Raw genomic sequence first — 21,284 nt, 5'->3', positions numbered from 1 at the left:
TGAGGGACCTGTTTATCTGTTTAATACTACCTATAACAAAGAAACTGTGGTTTTATGTGGAGGTTGTGTTGGACTATTTCTTAGCCGTGAAGAGCAACTTTCTGTACGGCAGCTCCGCAAAAACTCCCTTGTGTAAAGCATAATTACTGCTTCTCTATATTAGTTTGTGTGAAGCACAATTACCTCTCAACAAATCTGGAGGCATATCACCATCCAGAATTCAGTAGTTCCACGCAGCAATGGTGTTGGTGAGTATAAATAGCTGTTGGTTTTTGTTCAAGGCATTGCAGCAAATTATTTCGGGGTTGTCCACAATAAAAATAAAGCTCGTTTTGGTATTTAGAAGAGTCACGAGACAGGGATATCACCTTTTCATGTCACCTGACTCGTTTTTTTTTTTTTTTTTCCCCCCCCCACCTGACTCACAGCGAAACTCCGCGCTTCCTTATGTGCGTTAAGGGAACCTGTGCGCAGCGCCATTGGAAGCGTACAGACGCATTTTGATCCTGTTGGTCCAGGGATATGTCAATCACCCAGGAGAGGCGGGCTGTTTTGAATAAGGAAATCCTGAAACAGCTACAGCCGGCATTGTGTTTTTGTATGCATGAAACGTATGAAGTAGGAAAGTGAAAATGCGCAAGTTTGTGTTTCTCCTCTCGTTCATCGGTTTTATCAGTCCCGCCGCTGAAGCCCTGGATAATGGTCTGGCGCTGAAACCCACCATGGGCTGGCTGCACTGGGAGAGGTTCATGTGTAACATCGATTGTGAAAGAGACCCCGATAACTGCATCAGGTACGACTGTGGAGACCAGTCAGAGGGATCGAGAGCAGTCTGACATGTTTGTCTGAAACTCCAATGAAATTATGTGCGCACATCTCATAGAAATGCATTTACATATTCTGCATTTTCAGTTTTATTTAAACACAAACCTACTAAAAGTGCATATGTAGACTATACACAGGAAGCGACCTTTTAATGTCCACATAGGTTTGGATCCTAGCCGTATAATCATTCAATTCAATTCAATTATCAAATGTAATTATAGACATAAACATGCAGAAACCGTTTAATCATTTATAACTTCGCTAGTCTAATTTAAACCAGGAAGAATCTGAGAACAGGAACACGTGATTGTTGACGCTTGTTGACAGCTGATTAGTTGCTCTTCAGGTTCCGGTAACGCAGAAAAATTATAATCATAATTAATAATTATTTGTTTTTTGTGCACCTGTCTTGATTTGTTCAATTGTGAGTTCAAATTTCAAAGATACTTTTTGTACTATTGTATGGAACAAGCAAATGCTGTTGAATATGCTGATTTACGCTTGAACCAACAAACGTCTCATAGAAACATTATTTTTCTCGACATTTTCTGAATTGACCACATATCTACCGAAATCGCTACACAGGAAGTGGTATTTCAATTTCCGTGTTGGTGGATTTATCTTGATTAATCACGATTAAATATCAATATCCAATCACGTTTCATTTTGCGCGAGAAAACAGACTCAAGTGAAAAGGGAATATATTTGCACTAGATGTGTTTATTAAACACCTTCAACAGTTTCAACAAAACAACACTTTTTTTTCTGTTGGTGTTTTAAGATGGAAGTACTTCTGTGAAAAGAAAACTCCTTCCTGTAGCGTGTGCATAATAATATTGGCCGACTGTTCAGTGCTGTTTACTGTCTTGCACCTTTATGAGGTGGTTTTGTTTGCGCACGCACGACCACGCTTCTACTCGGACAAACTGTCCGAAATGTGTTCCCAGAGACGTTTATATGGGTTAATTGCGTTAAAATTTTTGAATCAGATTAATCGTGATGTTGGGTTAATCCGCGTTAACGGGTTAATTTTGACAGCCCTAGTAATAACTGAGGCATCTCATAACATCTCATTATGAGTGGCTGTCACATGAAATTTGTGATCTGTAAGGCTAATTTGATTTGCTCTTATTTGATCTTCGGTTTAGGTATTAGGAGATACCCAGGTCTGAGATACTGTAGTGTAATAACTTACAATCTGCAAAGGACTTTGCAAACATGTAATACGAAACTCATTTCTAATTTATTTCCAGTGGAACTAAATAAGACAAGTGGTTTGTATGGTCGCAATTTTATGTGAATGGACTGATTGTAAAAATAAGACATAACACTTGTATCAATCAAAAGAAATAAGGATTTAAAGGAAAAACGGATGCAGAGAAATAACACAGAGCCATGCCAATCAACTGTTTCCATTATCACTTCAGCTGATGATTTCATATTTTTTCTATACATATTTTTCTTTTATTTTATAAATGCTGCAAAATTCTGTTTCTGCACATCCCTTCAGTGATTAATGACAAACATAATATCCCTCTCTTCCTGGGCGCAGCTAATTGTTTTTTTCTAGCCAACAAAGCACCAAATGTCACTGAGTTGGATTAATCTTTATTGTTGTATGAGCAAGCCTGGCATTCGCTGTGCTAATAATTCCTTCAGCATGTGTGTGCCATATTGCTGTTGCACATGACACCGGATACTGGCATCTAACTGGTACCATCGGGCCTGCCTGTCTGCTCCTGTTGCCCTGGCAGCGAGCGTCTGTACATGCAGATGGCTGATATGATGGTGAAGGAAGGCTGGAAAGAGGCCGGTTACGAGTACGTCTGCATCGATGACTGCTGGCCCTCCCATCAGCGCGATGCCAAGGGCCGCCTGCAGGCAGACCCCAAAAGATTCCCTCAGGGCATCAAGAAACTGGCCGACTATGTGAGTAGCAGGTATAAAAGTGTAATGAAGACTGAATCTGATATTAACGCCATGAACCCTACATAGACATCAAAAAGAAGCTGGTTCAGGGAGACTTAAGGAAAGTGAGAAATGCATCAATTTCTGTTATTTTACTGGCTGGAAGGAGCAAAGTGAGGATATGTGACAGGACTGCTTTTATTAAAGCTTGCAGTCTGTGTGCTGCGGTATGAATACTACCCACAGTTATATAATATTAAACTATATTATATTTAACACACACACACTTACTGATGTGATTCTATGGGGTGCAGGGCTCTCGAATCATCCATACATTGTGTCTAAGTTTGCAAATGTTAAAAAGTTCTTTCTTGAATAAGAAGTGAAAGTGATTACGCAGTTGAATTATGTATTCATTATACCTCCAACCTGCAGTTATTTACATAATGAAGGGAGAACAGACCAGATGTGGAACCCAAGTCTCAGATTTCATACAGGCAGAAATACAGCACAATGAGCCAAGGGAGATAACGTAGGCATATATATCGTCTCAGTTGGGAGGGAGCTGCCGTGCACGTTATTTCTGAGCTTTATACTGACCCAAGCTATGCATACAGGGAAGCAGCACCAACCAAGGGAGGGTTGTTTCTTGTACCATCAAGTTCTCAGCTGTGCAACATCACCACCTACTGGCACAGAGACCTGCTGCTGGAATGAACGTATTCCAACCTGTTGTATCTGATTTAGGTCCATTCTAAGGGTCTGAAGCTGGGCATCTATGCAGATGTGGGGACACGTACCTGTGCTGGATACCCTGGCAGTCTGGGTCACTACGAGACAGATGCTCAGACTTTTGCTGACTGGGACGTGGATCTGCTCAAGTTTGATGGCTGCTACATGGACTGGACTTTTCTAGGAGAAGGTGAGCTTTTAATTTGGAGTAGAAGTATCTTCCAATGTTGCTGATTAATTCTGGTTCACGTTAAAGTCTGCTGATTGAATTTATTGCACTGTTTGTCATTTAAACTGCTCCTTATCAGTGTTTCTTGATGTTTTCTGCTGGTCCTCGTACGAGTTAACTACTTATTTCCTTCTGGTTAAGGTTACATAAACATGTCAAAGGCACTCAACAAAACTGGAAAAAGTATCCTGTACTCCTGTGAGTGGCCTTTGTATGAATGGTCTCACCAAAAGGTGAGAGAGGACTTACTTACTTACTTATTTAAAATATATAATAAAAATATATTGTCCATCTCTGGTTTTCCAAAAGGCTGCACACTGACTGCATGACCATACATCTTGTCTTATTCTGTTCCTCCAGCCTAACTACACAGCCATCCGTGAGACGTGTAATCACTGGCGCAACTTTGATGACGTGTTCGATTCGTGGAGCTCTATCAAGTCCATCTTGGACTGGACTGCTGCTCACCAGGACACCATTGTCCCTGTTGCTGGACCTGGGGGCTGGAACGACCCCGATATGGTACGCTGCTCTACTCATTTCTCTGTTACCCTAAACTAAGCAAAGAGACGCGGGTCTTTAAGTGTCGAGCTACTTCACTATAATTTCTAGTCAATGGCGATCCAGTGATTTGAGGTTGCATATAAAGAAATCCTTTTTAGTGCACTTATTTCCCTTCTTGCTGAGGGATACGAGACATGTGCTACCACTTTCACATCTCTACACCTAATATGGAGCCACAAATGACTAAAAAGACAAGGTTACCATGCTCACGTTACTCTATGTGCAAATTAAACTAATGAGATTAAGATTTGTCTTTACAACAGCAAGGTAGATGTTACCTTTAGAGCCATTTCAATGTTTTCTCCATTTCCTGTTAATCTAAATCTAGTACAGCTTTTCCTAAAATGTCCATATATACCTTTAAAATGTTGAACGCCATAATATATTTTTCTATAGCCTGTTGATTTAAATGCCAGAAGACCACATTCCTCAGCAGTCAGTTGTTGATTCAGCCCTGTATCAATAATGAATGAATTTACATATTTATGATATTTTCTCTAGCTCGTAATTGGGAACTTTGGCCTGAGCCATGACCAGCAGGAGTCTCAGATGGCGTTATGGGCCATCATGGCTGCCCCTCTGCTCATGTCTAATGATCTGAGGAACATTTGTCCTCGCTCCAAAGAGCTGCTGCAGAACAGACGCATCATAGACATCAGCCAGGATTCGTTGGGCATCCAGGGATACCAAACTGCCAAGGTGGGTGACAGAGACATGAACCACCATGGCCTCCTGTAGTGACAGCTGTCAGTATTTGTTACGTGTCCTTCCTGTTTAGATAGGCCAAGTGTTTTGTGATAAGGTTGGCAGGATGTGACCGAAAACTTGATGGCAGAGATTGTAATAAACATGATGAAAGTGTGTAGTAAGGGTTGTGAACTACTGCCATATTTTCCACAGTTGGACAGTTTTGAAGTGTGGGAGAGGCCGTTGTCCAAGAAGCGTCTGGCTGTTGCGGTGCTGAACAGGCAGGAGATCGGTGGTCCTCGAGGGTACATCATCAGAGCCATTCCTGGATGGAAGATCTGTGACCCCATGTGCAATGTCACACAGATCCTCCCTCAGTACAAGGAGATGGGTGTTCAGACTCAACTGAGCACAATTGTGTTGTCCGTCAACCCTTCAGGCACCGCTCTGCTGACCATCACTCCAATCAGCGGCGACTTTAGGGGGTTTTACAAGCTGCACTGGCAGGACACGTCTGACAAACGCAAGCAAATGTTTTTATAGTCCTGTGGTGGTTATGCACTTTATCCATGTGCATTGTTTTAATTGAGGTGTTTTTTTAAAAAAGGTTTTGCTTTTGTAACTGTTGTAAAAATAAATAATTCATACAATTTGCATTTGCAAATTTTAATCAGATTGAATAAATGTAGCTGAAAGTATTGTTGCACACATGGAGTCTGTCCTGCTGCTAAAAGGTTAAAAAGCCTTAACAACTTAAACAAGCATGATGAAAAAGGTCAAAATAAACACCCGACACCAGAGTATGTTTCCATACATTTATTGAAAATAGTGACAGCTTCAAATTGGACCACAGTTTAGAACTGGATGACCTGGCCCTGGAAGAGAGAAGAGGAAAAGACTGGTTAACATGTTGCACAATATGAGTTATGTCAATGACATGTCTCTCTTGACATGCTGCTGACATTTATAATGATTTAGTAAGGAGACCGAATGACTTTTGTATTATAATTGAATTAAACTGTTGATTTTGACCCGACTCTTGTTCTGGTTCTTGGACACAATTTCTGCTGAAATAGTGTTTTCAGTTCACATCTACCTACATGCACAAGGCTGCAAGAACATTTAATTTTACAAGACAAAATCTCAAGGTCAATTAAATATCTTTGTAAATGATTTGTTCTAACACAATTATGAGTAATGCAGGTGACTGATTTTGTGGCACAGGAGAACTACACTCCAGGAAAAGGGGCAGCTAGTCTACTTTATTTTCTCAAAGACTGTTTGAAGGAATGTTTCAGTGTTAATATGGTGACAACTGATGATGACTGACCCCAGAGAAGGGGGTACAACCATAAAATGCAAACCAATGTGTTTGCAAAATCGTTGTGTAAAACGTAGTCTTTATTGTAACAGACAGCGTCTTAAATGCAAAAAAGATGATCCTCCATGTTTCTCAACTCATATGGTCCCAAATTAAAAAATTTACAATCAACCAAATGCCTGACAAGTCAGCAAAATATGCTCTGGTCACAATGTAAGATGGGGCTAATTTCTTCTGGTTCTTTACCCCTCCTGTCTGGAGTTGTATGATCCAAAAAGCCTTCACTCCCTTTTATTCTGTATCCAATATCTTTATGTGTTTAAGTCCACAAATTGAGCTAATATGCAAAAATTAAGTGCACAAACAGTAAAATCCAATTCTAATGGATGTCCAGAAATGACGAATACCAGATTATAGTCAATAATTTAGCAGCGACTCAATATGCAATACAAAGTCAATCATCTTCTCTTGAGCCAAATAGCTACCCACATCAGGAGCACCTTTTGACAACACCAAAGGATTTAAGATTTTGGTTATTTGTTTTAACTTGGAGAGAGACTCTGAAAAGTCCACATTAAATATAGCACAGTGAGGGTGAGCCCATTCAAAATTCATGACACGAGTGGCGCTTACCTTTCTCTTCTTGTCACCACCCAACTCGAAGTGCTTGCATCTCTTGATGGCCAGCATTCTCTTGGATCTGCAGTTGGGCTCCACACACTCCAGCCTCAACACAATCTTCTTTGTAGTCTTAGCCTGAAATGAAAGTGGTTCAGTAAGTCTCATTTCACATACAGTGACAAAGTTTACATGTTCAACATTTCATCACATCAACTGAAATCACCCAAACTACACGGTTCAACTCAACAGTTTCCACAAACTAAACAAAATGGCCCAACAAACTATAGATATATTATACACAACATTATTGGAATACTAGTGTCCATGTCAAAGCACCAAACAGGACACTTGACACACCATATCAAACATAAGTAGAAATCTGGGGTTACCTTTTTGCGGAAAATGGGCTTTGTCTGACCACCATAACCACTCTGCTTTCTGTCGTATCTCCTCTTACCTGCAAAACAGGTACAGTTCAGCTCATTAACCACATGTGAATCAGTTCATTATGTACATCTGTGAAAACAAGTGCATCCTAACAGTACAGTCCTGCACTGAATCCTCCACAAAGGTTATAAGATAAAACAACCTAAGGTAGAAATGCAGTTACTTTAAAGGATGTAGATTATGGCACTGTTAAACTGTACCGAGTTAAAGACTTAAGTGTTATTTAACCCAGTCTATACCAGGGCTGTTTTGTTAAATGCTGATGGACGTCACCCAATGAACTTATAGGTGAATTTATGATCCTTTAATATATTTACCCTGTGCATAGAGGGAATCCTTTCCCTTCTTGTACTGGGTAACTTTGTGAGGTTGGTGCTTCTTGCACTTCTTGCAGTAGGTCCTGCGGGTCTTCGGGACGTTCACCTGCACAACAAGAATGACACTCTCTTAGCAAACACAAAATAAAGATAAACTAAAACGAACTACTACGAGGCCTTGCTGACGACTCGTGGCTAACCGGCTAATGTGAATGCAACAGTACGGAATAAAAATAAGTTTGTCTCAACTGACATTAAACCGTATATGGACCTCGTTGAGCATTTATTTAGTATTAATCATTTCAACTGTCAGCACTCCGGTCAGAGTAAATGTAGACGACGTCTGCTAGCAAGCTAACACATTAGCACGGCAGCTAATCAACCTCAATGCGGTTATAAACATGAGACACCGTCATAATACAAAAACGAAGCAACATTTTGCTTTAGTGTCTAATTCTGTGGACGGCTGCCTTTATAAAACATTAAGTGAAAACCCGGTTGGAGCAAAGCACCGCCAACAGCGGCATTTTACTACTCACACAGCAGTCAGTGCTAATCAACAAATTACAGTGATAAATATAAACCAGATTAGCAATATCGCCATCGTTGGGTGTATTAGAAGATTATCAACATATCTGAGTTGATTTGATGAAGAAATGGTGCTTTAATTGACCAGATTGAATTAGATTTTTCAAAGTGTAGTCGTGTAGTCTTTTCATACCATGGCTGCGACCCGATGCAGAGGGAAAGAGGAAGACGGAAGCGGAAGCAATTCTTGAAGTAGTCCGACCTCAGCGGTGAAGCGGCCATCTCCTCCTTTGACTGCCCCCTAGCGGCCTAAAATGACACCGGGCCGTGAACAAACCAGATAACTAAGCTCAAATATGAATGAAATAATGTTACGGAGTGCAGAATTATGAATCTAGTTTTTGTAAAACACATTAATCAGGCTTTATTTCACCACCTGCAGAATAATTACATGCTTATTTATTAATCTCTTTCCCTTGCAGTAGTCATATAGTTGACCAAATAACAAATTTTCCCAAATTGAGATGCAGAAATTTAATTACATCCATACAGATGTTTGTGAATATAGCGATATACAGTATCCAAATATGGTCTTCTGTTAATGTTTAGCCCGCTTCCACGTATCACCAAAACTGTCCAGGGGGCTGATATGAAAATGAGCAGGAAGAAAAAGGGGAAGTAAGTAAAGCCGATTCCTCTGTGTGGGTGTGTTTAAGTTTCTTGCATCACAGACTAGCTACACATTTTATGGAAAGCAAGCGACTGAAGCAAAGGTTCATTCCACCGCTTGAAGCCTCTGCACTTGTCTGTCTGATCTGATGCTTGGCTTTTTCGGGCGCCTGGGTGAGTGACGATGCTCTTTGAATGAAGGTCTAGACGTAAGCTATTTTTAGTCATGCTTTGTTCACAGAAGTATAAAAAATGTGCATTTCATTTGAGAGATTAGGGAAAAAAGTAGAAGTAAATACGCGAATTTTCAGCAAATGCTGGAGTGTGTACAACTATTTAATCGTACGTCAAACCCCAGAGACATTATGTGTTAAAAACCCAACAATACTGTATTCATTCTTGAATGTTTCGTGCCCGTACTGTACTTGTCAGAGCAGGGAACCTGTTGCATTTATTTAACCCCTGGTGAATAGTTACTCAGCTAGTAGTTTCGTGTGGTTACATACTAATGTATGCATAACACTGTAAAGGTTTTGCATGGGGCTTTTATAACCCACAATTTTGAGATGTTTTGCTAACACATTTACATGCATCACAGGAAATTCTCTATCCTGAGACCTCACCTTCACAGATTACCACATAGTTAAATTTACTTGCTTATTTTAGGATATGTTATAAGCGTTTTTGTGGTTAGTTTCACGATTTTGCTGTTTTTTCCCATAGTGTCTCTGTTTCTCTCACTCTCTCTCTCACACACACATGTGCGCGCGCCCACGTACACATCTTATTGCACATTTACCACTTATCTGTCAGGAAATGTCAGGAAAGAGAGCATCTTGACAGGTTCCTGTTAAACAAGTCGTGACATGGTTTAGTTTGCTGTGTCATATGCAGTTGACGCTGTGCGCTTATGAATAAGCACACTGAGTGTTAAAACACACGTTACTAAGTAGTGACGGTTATTTCTGCTGTTTAACAGCCACAGTTGTGTTAGTTAATCCTCGGCCACAAATCAACTGTAATATGTAGAAGTTAGGAGATTACCTAGACATTAGATGATTCTGTTCCTCTTGTTCCATGCCCCATCGCAAGGTTTATGTTATGATTTTGGGAACTATTTCTAAAAGTTTATACCCGGTAATGAAATAGAGAAATGGATTCAATTTCACAACACAGAAACACACTTTCAGTAGAAAGTGAGATGTTTTTTTTTGTTTTGTTTTTTTTCATGTCAAACATGCAACGATAGATGAGAGAAAGATAATGTCAGGTAGAAGTGCTGCAGGACACAGGGTTTCTTCTCTCTTCATATTGCAGTGCTACACTGATGCAACTTCCCTATGAGTTTGTCTGTGTCAGCCATCGTGAGTCAACTCCCTTTAGAGAACACAAAAGAGAAATCTCCCTCTCTGGTAGCCACAGCAGTGTACGCATACGGTTTCAGTGGACGGGCTCCGCTTAACCTGAGGCAAAGAGAGAGGACGGTGCATCAGTGCTTTCATTATCCACTATCAGCGCTGACTGACCTTCACTCGACTTAGTGATGTGAGAAAACATAGGTGGTGGCAAATGAGGAATGAGTAAACAATGTTTCACAGAATAGGGAACACAGCTGGCGGTTCATGACAGCATAAACAAAACCAATTGGTATTGTGAGTCTAGAGTGAAGAAATGTCACACTCCTGGTTAGCAGAGAGTGACAGAAGCTTCTGGTAGTGTTACAGTTCAGATGATAGAAGGAAGTGCTCACAGGCTGAAAATAGGCAGAGCAGCAGTGCAAACACACTTGACAAAGAAGACAATAGCCACTCAGCTACATGACATGGGTGAGTTTGAGAACTTCAGAGTCCATATTTGACCAGAGACCATGACAGTATTAGCTCCTACCCTTAGTGCAGGGCGTACTTTTGTTGCTTTTGATGGGAGTGTGTCTGTGAACAGTGCTTTTTGAATAGTGCAGTCATTTGATGTGATTTGAGTTTTAGTTCTGCATTGGCTGCGACCAAACCCAACTTTACTTGCCTACTCAACAGCATGTTGATATGTTATTTGGATTAAACAGAGATATGGTTCAACTGTGTTTCAGTCCAGTAAACACTTGTCTACTTAGAGGTCTAGACTTCGAACACATGGTTTCTCTGCCCCATGTTACTCACACCAAGAGTTCTTGGCAGTTCTGACTTAACCTCGTTTTGGAGGTGCCACTTTCATTTTCCGCCATGGTGATTAAGGTGCAGAAAACCAAACACAACTCCTTGCCACGAACTAAAATCACATCCTTAATGGTTTTCATCTCACAACCTAGGTAATGCACAGTCATGCCATGGTTCTGCATAATCTCATAATGAAATCTAACAAAAAATAATGTAATATGTTATCCAGTGTAAAATCAAACTGCACATTTAGGTCACTGCGACGATGACCAGGATATACAGGCTGAGGGAAACTGATATACCACACGGGGAAATGCTGGAAACAGAGGATGTTACTGGCATGAAAAGCAGAGGTTATGCAAACTACAGCTAATCCATGCACGCTGATACGTACACTGCATGTCTGTTCCTCTCTTTCCAGATCTGTTTTGTTACCTGTTATAGTGGCACTGACTCTGTAAAAACTGGGTAACTTGGAAATGTAAAGACTGAATAATAACGTGCTTTCATTTTAATGCTTAGTACAGTGACACTGGGTGAGTCAGTCACAGCTCTCAGCAAAGCGACTGCTTCCTCAGTCCATGTGTGAACATGCTGTTAAATGTCACTCCGCCACAAATGGGCAGGGCTTCATGCTACTATAAAACATGGTATACCAAATAATTAATTCAGTGCTTCTTCGACTGTAGACTAGCCCTGACTGAATCATGTCAGACAGCATCCTGGAAGACACCTTCATCAAACGATCCCAGCAGAAGAAGAAGACGTCCCCTTTAAACTACAAGGAGAGATGGTTCGTCCTCACCCAGGAAAAAATCGCCTACTATGATTATGATCCTGATAAATTGGTGCGTATAAATGACTCTGTCTAAACAGAGCCAGATTAAACTTGACTGGCAACCTTAAAAAAGAAATTCTCTTCATACCCAAGTTACCAGACTGTTTCCTCATCTGTTAAGCAGAAGCGAAAAGGTTTGAGGGGGTCAGTTGACCTCGAGAAGGTCAAGTGTGTGGAGACGGTCCAGCCAGAGCCCAATGCACCACAAGAGCGCATGTTTGCATTCCAGGTAGACATTTTTCTCACCTTACTTATTCCAAAAGTGTCCAGTGGTCGGCTTATAAACAAATATGAATGCAAGTAATTCCAGTTATTCTCCTTCTTCATATCTCAGTACACAGTGTAGATTTGCTTCTAACTACGATCTCCTCTCCCCGCCCATTTAGCACAATTCTTTTTTCAAACTGTGGAATAATAAGAAATCATTTCATTATTTCCCCATTTCACATGCTATTTAAATCAAAACCACACACTAGGTGGAGTTTTGTAATCATGTTATTTCTTGGCAGACAAGAAAAGAAAATCCTCACCAAATCCTCCAATAGTTAATAATGTGAAAGTCAATTGATAAGAAGTGAAACTCTCTCTCACACTCAGATGAACAAGGGGCTTTCAGGGACAGTGCAGGTGTTGTCATTGTAAAAAGCATAGTAGCAACGTAAACGTGTCTTGCTGGCTCTGGCCATGTAGATTGAATTAAAGGAAGTGTATTTAATTGTAGAGTTTACCACACAAGGCATGGCATGCATCTACTATTAACCACTTAAAAAATAAGATCTGTTGATGTCTTGGTAAATGTGGATAATTCCACAGATCGTTTACGATGAAGGGCCCCTATACATCTTTGCAAAGTCTGATGATATCCGGGCTCAGTGGATAAAGAAGCTGAAAGAATGTGAGTATATGCATACAGATTTGCACATTTATCTCTTGTGCATGTACGTGCCTTGTCAGTCACAGTATCTCACAGTCTCTGCCACAGTAGACCATATCTAAACACTGTGCAGAGCGTGAAGAAAAGAAGTGCAGCATACGCATGCAAATGCCAAATGTAATGTAAATGCTCTGTGTATGCGTGCGTGTGTCCATACTTGTGAATAGTGGTGCGCTTCAACAAAGATCTGATGCAGAAGTACCATCCTTGTTTCTGGGTCGACGGGGTGTGGCTGTGCTGTCAGCAGGAAGTTAAACAAGCTATGGGTTGCAAAGTGCTGGATAGTAAGAATGGTGAGAACTCCCTTTAGTTTGAAATATGAAAAGGTCAGCAACTAAATTTCAACTTATATATTCGGCAATGCTATTAATAGGTTTTACATCCAAAGCATCTCGGCGAAAAGGATCCAGGAAACCTCTTCCTCCAACGCCAACAGAGGTACACACACCGTCCTGAAAGATCAATATTCACTAACCACTGTCATTTTTTAATTTATTTTTTTTGTTCAAACTTACATCAACTAATGTTGTGTTGCTTTAGGAAAAGCCTGGCCGACCTTTACCTCCACAGCCTCCTGAGCCATCAGGCCCTTCTGTAGGCATGACCGTCATAGCAGAGTACGGTTACACGCCCATGACACCCCAGGACCTGGAGCTGAGGAAGGATGAGGAATACATCATTCTAGAGATGTCTGACGCCAACTGGTGGAGAGCCCGAGACAAATACGGGTGAGATGACACATGCTACAGGAAAGCAAGAGCAATCAGTTAACATTGGATTGGAAACTTTGTTGAAGAGCTATCAGTGTTGGTTAACATTTAAGGTATTAAAATCTACAATGTTTTTGTTTGACTTTGCAGTAAAGAAGGATATATACCAAGTAACTATGTAGTGGAGGCAGAAAATGGACTAGAAAGATTTGAGTAAGTATGAGAGCTATTGATCCGTCTTTGGCTTGATAAAGTAATGCCTTACGTCAGTTTACAATTCTTATAAAAGTAGGCGGATTCTTGGTTTGTTTCTGCATGAATATACATTTGACTGTTGAATTCATAAATGAACAAAAAACAATTCCAAAAAAAAATGGATATGGATGATTACATTTACTTTCACAGCTGGTATTGCAAGAATATGAACCGTAGCCAAGCAGAAAAGCTGTTAAAGACTGAGGTAAACACCAATGACCCACATTCACAGTGTAATATAGGAGCACACTTGGTTTACATCTAATTTGTGTTTTATGTTGTTTCTTGGTCTTCTTCAGAACAAAGATGGCGGCTTTCTGGTACGGGACTCAAGCAAGGCTGGGAAATACACCGTGTCCTTGCTCAGTAAAGGAAGCGGGTGAGTAAGCTGTGTATAAACACGTGACATTAAACACTGCTAACATTTATATGATGTATCCACAGGCTCCAGTCATGTGTGAACGTATGAAAAGAAGAACTGTTTGTAATGAAAGCGGAAACAGTGGGCAGCAGAGGGAGAGAGATGTAAATTATTCATGCAAAACCTGGACTAATCTTCCTGCAGAACTTTTTTATTTAAGACTGAACCACATTGTGGATAACACAGAGGAGATATTACCTGCTCATGCATACATGATAGACGATGAGTTCCTGTGTAGATGAGAACGTGTTGACTAAATCTACTGAAAGTTGCTCTTGTCACTCTCCCCACAGGGAAACAAGTGGAAGCTGCAGACATTATAATATCTGCACCACCGCGCAGGGCCAGTTTTACCTGGCGGAGAAACATAATTTCAACACCATTGCAGAGCTCATCAACTACCACCAGCACAATGCAGCAGGTTAACAGAGAAGCTTATTATAACCAGACATGTAACACCTTTCACATGTTAGCTCGCTGGATTTTTTTTTTACGAGAAATTTAAATTTAGTCATGGAAACACGATAAGTAAAGTGAGTCAACGAGTGGAGCGCTGTAAAACTTCAATTCACAATTAACATTTCCTTCTTAACTCATTGTAAATTTAGGGTTATTGTTTTGTTTTTTTTTGTTTTTTGTCAAATGTTTATATTCACATACAACATATGTTGACACAAGTCATGGCCGCTCATTTTTTAAACCCTTCTCACCCCCAAGACTACGGTCAACTGTGCTTACAGATGGTCCCAAAATGTGCAAAATAGCCAGTTTGGATAGACTACCTAATCAAATCTCTAGTAAAACTTCTTAAAAGCCACTGTGCTTCACTTGATACCTTGAAATCATTCTTGGCACAGGCATCATTGCCATGTTCCTTCTTATATTACTTTGACCCAGTGACATATAGTCTGATTCTTACACCTCCGCAGTAATTTTAGAAGCAGAAGTGTTAAAAGCTGCAGGTGGTCAGTATACCTAAGCACCTTCAGCCTGGTCGCATGTCACCTACAGATATATTTATTTTTAGCCGGTCATTTTCAAATACAAGTCAGAGAATGACGCACAGGGTTCGAGAGGTATCGTATTAGAGTAAAAGCAACAAAGTATAGGCACACACAAATTCATCATCCTCTCCATCACAGTAATTATTGCTTTTATTTTGTCTCTCACTAGGTATGGTTAGCAGGCTGAAATACATTGTATCTAACCGAACTCGGCCTCCATCAACAGCAGGGCTCGGCTATGGTAAGACTGTGATTGTATTGACACTTGAAATGCAGACTAATTACATATGCTCTCAGACCTTCTATTTATCTCATCATGTTAATCATTTTCTGTGTGTGTACTTTATTTACTAAGTCAATGAGGACAGAGACTGTTTTTAGTTCTGTTTTGGAGTAGCATCACATATCTAAAAGTTTTAAGTACCTTGACTCAGCATGACTCGGACACACTGAAGTTATTTTTAGCTTAGCAGAATAATAAAATGGAAAAGGATGTAAACAAATTAGCTTTTCTAATCTCTATGGAATTATGAAAATAACTGGGTTTATAATGGTTTCTGCATCCAACCCCCAAAATGTAAAACTCTTCTTTTAATGCGCCTGCTATTATAAAAGTGCTCCTCTGTCGTTTTCTTATTTAATCCAGGCGTGTGGGAGATCGACCCGCACCATCTCACCTTCATCAAGGAGTTGGGAAATGGTCAGTTTGGAGTGGTGAAGTATGGAAAGTGGCAGGGCCAGCATGATGTGGCCATTAAGATGATTAAAGAGGGATCCATGTCAGAAGACGATTTCATAGAGGAAGCCAAAATCATGATGTAAGCACAACTAAATTTATTTCAACAACTCTACTAATGGACTGCCACTCAGCACACTGACACTGGACATAATGCCAATAAGGGTTGTGTTTGAGGCTCATAAAGCTGATGTGTTACACTAGTATGGGTAGTTCACGCATACCGCTTAGCTTCCTTCTGCTTTTGCTCAACTCAGGAAGCTTCGCCATGAGAACCTGGTCCAGCTCTATGGCGTCTGCACCAAACAGAGGCCTATTTACATCGTGACCGAGTTCCTTTCAAACGGCTGCCTGCTGACATACCTGAGGGAAGGCCTGAAGCAGCACCCAACAGCTGTCCAGCTCCTAGAAATGTGTAAAGACGTCTCAGAGGGCATGGCCTATCTCGAGTCAAAGCAGTACATCCACAGAGACCTGGTGAGAGACAAAGGCCCACTGTGTGGCAGTTTAAAACAAACCCAGACACACTGGTATTCAAAGATAACCCTAGAAGTTTAATGATTATGCCTTAAATCTAACGCGTTGTTTGTTTTATTCTCAGGCTGCCAGGAACTGCTTAGTAGACGGAAATGGCACTGTAAAAGTGACTGACTTTGGCCTATCACGGTAAACAAATTCACATAATTGCACAAAAAAGAAACACTAACCCATACGGTATATTAAAATCCTATTCTTCTGACGCCAGGTATGTTTTAGATGACGAGTACACAAGCTCAGCAGGTTCAAAGTTTCCTGTTCGCTGGTCGCCTCCTGAAGTCCTTCTTTACTGTAAATTCAGTAGCAAGTCAGATATCTGGGCATATGGTGGGTAATATATACTGTTTTATGATAATCTGTCAGTTCACTGACACATTTATAGCCAGTTATAGGATGAAATACCAGCGTTTTACATGTTGCATACTTCAACAGGGGTACTAATGTGGGAGGTGTACACTCTGGGACGGCTTCCGTATGAGCGCCTCAACAACACGGAAATAGTGGATCAGGTGTCCCGGGGCCTACGTCTCTTCCGCCCCCAGCTGGCGAACGAGAAGGTCTACAGCATTATGACGAGCTGCTGGCTTGACGTAAGTAGATTTTGTGTTGCATTTTGGGCCTGCACCGACAAAGATGATGATGGAAGAGAATATCCTCAGAACCCATTCAGCTGTTCTCATATTGTCTCTTTGTTTTCAGAAAGCAGATGAGAGACCCACCTTTCAGGAGCTGTCACTGACTGTTCAAGACTTGCTTTATGAACTCCAGTAAAACCAATCCAATGACACAGAGACAAACAGTTCGCTGTGTCCTCAAAAGAATAGCATCTCCATATGTCCCTGGATCATTAAAACACCTTCAACGCGGGGCTTTACAACCACTCCAGTGTCCTCTGTACTGTGAATTTGTGTAAAGTTAATGTCACTATTACTCTCTGATTAGACGAACCTTACAATCACGGTAGCGGACGAATGGCTGTACAACATTTGAAATGTGTATATTTTAGTTTAGTTCGTTGGAATAAAAATGTATCTGTTTTACTGTATTCTGTAATGTAGACACATTTGCCTGTTTAACAAGCTTTGTAAGCGCATATGTATTGCACAAATAAAAGCCAAGTATGCTGGGCTATGAAGTGACTAAAATATCACGTGAAAATCAAATGACTGTCAATTTTGTCTAATTGACCTCTTGCTGTTCTGTGATAAACAAATATGAACTCTTTTGAGGTACGAGCAATACGCTTGTATGAGATGGAAGTGGGTTTATTTGATTAATTTTAAAATATGCCATTAAATGGACACTATTAAGTGGACTCCATACCATTGATTGTATCATACTGTACATATACTCTGGACGTGGATGTTATAAAGGTTTACGTTTGCATGATGACGAGTGTCGTCACAAAACGCGCTCCGTGATTGGCTGAACCACTTCCTGTTTCTCGTCGTTCCCACACACACACGTGAAGGTCAGCAATAAACCCTTCAAGCGCTGATAAATACATACATACAGCAAGCATTGTCCCTTTTTATCCACTATGGACGGCCAGGGAGCGACAGCTGACCCTCAGCTTCAACATTTTATCGAAATCGAGTCTCAAAAACAAAGGTTTCAGCAGCTGGTGCATCAAATGACTGAGGTTTGCTGGGTAAGATCAGCTTTAAGCTAACTGTACAGCTCTGTGTTTGCTATATAAATGTATGTCTGCAGTTGATGAGTGGTCGCCCGTTTGTCTTATATTGATGTAAAAGTTGCAGATTAGTGTTTTATTTGCTGTGGCCAAACCATGAAACCTAAATGTATAAACTTATCTTCATCTGTTAACTCCGCTTGTCACTCTTGTTATCCCCGGCGTTCCTCGCGCTAACACGATGCGACAAATAAAACTCGTACATTTACCCGTTATTCGGTCATGGGTTGGATGCTTCTATATCTATTCGCAATGCAAAATCTTCTTACTCTCGTTCCGCAATGCGAATGTATTTTCAAAATGAACGTTTACATCTAATTTTTCCTTAAACCGCTATGGTGGCTCCGCCGGCCTGTCGTAGCTAGAGCTCTGAAGGAGCAAAAGTGAAGCACCGCTGTGTGGAAATGATGGATTTAAACGTCGATTCTCCCCTTAATGGTAAAAAAATAGTCATACCAGACAGAAAGTAGACACACGCGACAACACGAAAATAGAGTTGAAGATGCGTCCTGATGAAGAATAACTCGGGAAAATTACAGTTTTAGCTTCGCTCTCATGTTTGTGTGTGGAACGTTACATGACCAAATTCTAAAGTTACGTACAGCGTGATGAGGTCACAGCTAGGTCAAGTCTACGTACCTTCATTAGCAGTATTTGCTTTAATTACAAAGTTGTCACGATTTTAAAAGACGAACTATTGTGCCGCATCATGCCTACTTTGTATAAACCATTGCGTCTCTTCTGTGTTCTGTCTGTCTCCAGGAGAAATGTATGGATAAACCTGGGCCAAAGCTGGACTCCAGGACAGAAGCGTGCTTCGTTAACTGCGTGGAGCGATTTATTGACACCAGCCAGTTCATCCTAAACAGACTGGAACAGACTCAAAGGAGCAAAGGGTCATTCTCCGAGTCCATGTTGGACTAAAAACTGTCTGTGGGCAGACTGACAAGGCACATGTGCACGGCCACTGCTGTGAGAAGAGGCATTTGGTCCTGACATAGCTGCCTGTACAGTATGTTGAAGACCCGTTCAGTCTACTTGGAGAAGGAACATCAAGTGTTAAATCTGATAGAATTGTCTGAGATTAACACCATGTATGAACTCATGTTTAAGGATTTTATTGTCCCCAGCTGGAATATCAATGCTTAGACTGTGGTCTCTCGCTAGCAGTGACTTTATGTTGGTTTGTCAGGTCATTCACCAAAAATAAGTTGCATACTCAAACTAAAACTGAGTTTGAAAGTGTTAACATGCAATGCTGGAACTTGTGGGTGTGTGTAGGAGACTGCGAAAACACCATCACTTCTGGGACTCTCAACTTGCCGGCTGTTTTTGACAGGACTTTGAAGGACTTTGAAAGGACTTCATACTTCACACACTGGTGCAATTTAAAAGACCTAATAATGTCATCTTGTTTGGTTGTTTGGTTTTGGACTGTACATATGCAATAAACAAAATGCCAAATCATTCTGTTTGTCTTTTGGAAACTAGTCAGCTAAAGTATCCTTTAATAACCTCCTCAAACACACAAAACCGTTACATCAGTTTGGCACGTGTCTGGAAATAATACATACAAGGACATTGCCATGATAGATAGAAAATTCCTGCAGGTAGGAATCAAGTTTAGCCTTTACTATATACGTTGTCAACTTACAAACTGCCCCAAGCCACACACAGTATTTTCCTACGTTGCAAGAAATGGCTGTGAAATCTACAGTAGTAGTAAACACAGTAATGTCACTGTTTGATTTTTACAGTGTTAAAATGATGTAGACTTTACAGTAAAACTTTGTCCACGAGACAAAATCACAGTAGACAAAGGGTTACTGTAAAGAAAATAACAGTAAGAAATGGAGTAATTACACACCAATATTACCTCCACCTCCTCCCTTTTAAATTCTCATCAGAACCCTGAAACACACTAGTTAGTATAATAAAAACAGAATATATCAAATGTACAGAAACATTTACCGTCACTGTACCAAGCTCCAGTAATTAATTACTAATTAATAAATTAAGTTGACAAAAAAATACAACCAACTTAAAGTGTAGAATAGGTAAAGGTTGAATATCATGACTCAAGTAGGCCTACAGCTCGTAAGAAACCAAATACTACCCAAATATAATAATAATGTGACTTGCACTTGAGAAGTACATTACTGCACAAACTGGAATGATAAATAAGTAATAAAAACCTTAAAAGCTTTAAGCTGTTGGTATATTGACACGAGTGTGTTTTGCAGAAATTGACATTTTTAGTATTCTGCAAATGTTTGTTTCCATACTACTATTACTGTTTCATTAACGGCAGCAATCTGACATTTCTAAACATAGGTTGCCCTGAAATGATGGAAGTAATCTTCAGGATTTTCTTCTGATGCTGCGTTTCATCTCAGTAATAAATAATATGTGTCTTCCAAACTGTTTACTGAGATTTAGATTAAATAACTTACTGTATAACTTATAAAATATGAAATACTCTGTGTGGTTCACTTGTGATTATGTTTTCAGATTAAAGTTAATTTAAACTGAAGCACATGTTTGGGTTTACTCTTTTCTGCAGGCAAGCAGGAAATCACTTATGGTAGTGATTTATAATATTCGCATAGTGGTTTTAAATGAGGCAACATGAAATAGACAAATTCATGGTTCACTAAACTGTTTCTGAATCATTTGCAACTTTTTAATGTGACAGAATGAAACACAGAAACCTTAATATCCTGGTTTATAAAACTGTGTCAGTTCACTTTGTAAAATCATCATTAAGACCAATTAAAGTTTATGTCTGCAGTTTAATTCATACTTGATACTTTAGCATGAATAAACACTCTCACTGAGGCTCATGTTAATGTTTTTATTTTTATTTATTTATTATTTTTATTGGGGTGGAAATTTCTGTGAAGAGGTAGAGGGTAGAGGGTTAGAGGTGGGGTAGGGGTGAGGAGGAGTTAGGGTTGGTGTCGGAGGATGTATCACGGTTCTGGAGAAGAAGGACCTTCTGTCACTGTGGTGTCACTGTGGCGGCTCATCATCTTTCGAGCCCTGCACCAGAAGCAGTGATGTTTCTTCTTTCTGTCATCTCCCTGTTCTTCCTGAGACACAGACGCAACAGCTTCAACATCACTGGCCTTTGGTTGTTTTCTCCAGAAGCTGTG

General features: G+C 40.3%; 4 protein-coding genes across 5 annotated transcripts; 3 read left to right on the top strand and 1 right to left on the bottom strand.

Moving 5' to 3' along the window:
• The first annotated feature begins 541 nt into the window (after nucleotides 1–541).
• On the top strand, nucleotides 542–5,745 carry gla (galactosidase, alpha). Its single transcript, XM_047584794.1, has 7 exons — nucleotides 542–793; nucleotides 2,580–2,754; nucleotides 3,481–3,655; nucleotides 3,836–3,927; nucleotides 4,055–4,216; nucleotides 4,760–4,957; nucleotides 5,159–5,745. Exons 1-7 carry the CDS (start codon nucleotides 633–635, stop codon nucleotides 5,486–5,488), a joined length of 1,293 nt encoding a protein of 430 aa, XP_047440750.1. The 5' UTR covers nucleotides 542–632; the 3' UTR covers nucleotides 5,489–5,745.
• A 1-nt stretch (nucleotide 5,746) lies between these two features.
• Nucleotides 5,747–8,502, bottom strand: rpl36a (ribosomal protein L36A). Its single transcript, XM_047584795.1, has 5 exons — nucleotides 8,373–8,502; nucleotides 7,652–7,757; nucleotides 7,277–7,344; nucleotides 6,900–7,022; nucleotides 5,747–5,820 (listed from the first exon to the last, which is right to left on the bottom strand). The coding sequence occupies exons 1-5, from the start codon at nucleotides 8,373–8,375 to the stop codon at nucleotides 5,800–5,802; spliced, it is 321 nt and encodes a 106-aa protein (XP_047440751.1). The 5' UTR covers nucleotides 8,376–8,502; the 3' UTR covers nucleotides 5,747–5,799.
• A 367-nt stretch (nucleotides 8,503–8,869) lies between these two features.
• btk (Bruton agammaglobulinemia tyrosine kinase) lies at nucleotides 8,870–17,595 on the top strand. Of its 2 annotated transcripts, none has more exons than XM_047584793.1 (18): nucleotides 8,870–9,022; nucleotides 11,691–11,849; nucleotides 11,964–12,068; nucleotides 12,653–12,734; nucleotides 12,941–13,066; nucleotides 13,162–13,211; nucleotides 13,314–13,501; nucleotides 13,634–13,696; nucleotides 13,889–13,943; nucleotides 14,038–14,117; nucleotides 14,453–14,580; nucleotides 15,333–15,404; nucleotides 15,810–15,981; nucleotides 16,157–16,376; nucleotides 16,501–16,565; nucleotides 16,645–16,763; nucleotides 16,869–17,026; nucleotides 17,136–17,595. In XM_047584793.1, the coding sequence occupies exons 2-18, from the start codon at nucleotides 11,709–11,711 to the stop codon at nucleotides 17,205–17,207; spliced, it is 1,896 nt and encodes a 631-aa protein (XP_047440749.1). In that variant the 5' UTR covers nucleotides 8,870–9,022; nucleotides 11,691–11,708; the 3' UTR covers nucleotides 17,208–17,595. The 2 variants fall into 2 exon arrangements, with proteins under 2 accessions (XP_047440749.1, XP_047440747.1); XM_047584791.1 differs by having other exon boundaries at nucleotides 13,147–13,211.
• Nucleotides 17,596–17,862: 267 nt separating this feature from the next.
• Nucleotides 17,863–19,596, top strand: timm8a (translocase of inner mitochondrial membrane 8 homolog A (yeast)). Its single transcript, XM_047584796.1, has 2 exons — nucleotides 17,863–18,087; nucleotides 18,892–19,596. Exons 1-2 carry the CDS (start codon nucleotides 17,977–17,979, stop codon nucleotides 19,051–19,053), a joined length of 273 nt encoding a protein of 90 aa, XP_047440752.1. The 5' UTR covers nucleotides 17,863–17,976; the 3' UTR covers nucleotides 19,054–19,596.
• Nucleotides 19,597–21,284: the final 1,688 nt, after the last annotated feature.

This window comes from Mugil cephalus, chromosome 5 (assembly GCF_022458985.1).
Source record: "Mugil cephalus isolate CIBA_MC_2020 chromosome 5, CIBA_Mcephalus_1.1, whole genome shotgun sequence".
Lineage (NCBI taxonomy): Eukaryota > Metazoa > Chordata > Actinopteri > Mugiliformes > Mugilidae > Mugil > Mugil cephalus.
The sequence above is the reverse complement of the archived record's forward strand: the minus strand, read 5'-3'. Positions and strand labels throughout refer to the sequence as shown.

What these genes read in the sequence shown, in the direction of transcription:
- gla (XM_047584794.1), top strand. Translation starts at nt 633, where the DNA reads ATGCGCAAGTTTGTGTTTCTCCTCTCGTTCATCGGTTTTATCAGTCCC. An exon ending in ATGAATGGTCTCACCAAAAG is followed by an intron (nt 3,928 to 4,054) that starts GTGAGAGAGGAC and finishes CTGTTCCTCCAG; the next exon opens with CCTAACTACACAGCCATCCG. An exon ending in AGGGATACCAAACTGCCAAG is followed by an intron (nt 4,958 to 5,158) that starts GTGGGTGACAGA and finishes TATTTTCCACAG; the next exon opens with TTGGACAGTTTTGAAGTGTG.
- rpl36a (XM_047584795.1), bottom strand. An exon ending in AGCCCATTTTCCGCAAAAAG is followed by an intron (nt 7,023 to 7,276) that starts GTAACCCCAGAT and finishes CTTTCATTTCAG; the next exon opens with GCTAAGACTACAAAGAAGAT. An exon ending in GTGGTGACAAGAAGAGAAAG is followed by an intron (nt 5,821 to 6,899) that starts GTAAGCGCCACT and finishes TCTCTCTTCCAG; the next exon opens with GGCCAGGTCATCCAGTTCTA.
- btk (XM_047584791.1), top strand. Translation starts at nt 11,709, where the DNA reads ATGTCAGACAGCATCCTGGAAGACACCTTCATCAAACGATCCCAGCAG. An exon ending in AGAGCCCGAGACAAATACGG is followed by an intron (nt 13,502 to 13,633) that starts GTGAGATGACAC and finishes TTGACTTTGCAG; the next exon opens with TAAAGAAGGATATATACCAA. An exon ending in TTGCTCAGTAAAGGAAGCGG is followed by an intron (nt 14,118 to 14,452) that starts GTGAGTAAGCTG and finishes CTCTCCCCACAG; the next exon opens with GGAAACAAGTGGAAGCTGCA.
- timm8a (XM_047584796.1), top strand. Translation starts at nt 17,977, where the DNA reads ATGGACGGCCAGGGAGCGACAGCTGACCCTCAGCTTCAACATTTTATC. An exon ending in AAATGACTGAGGTTTGCTGG is followed by an intron (nt 18,088 to 18,891) that starts GTAAGATCAGCT and finishes GTCTGTCTCCAG; the next exon opens with GAGAAATGTATGGATAAACC.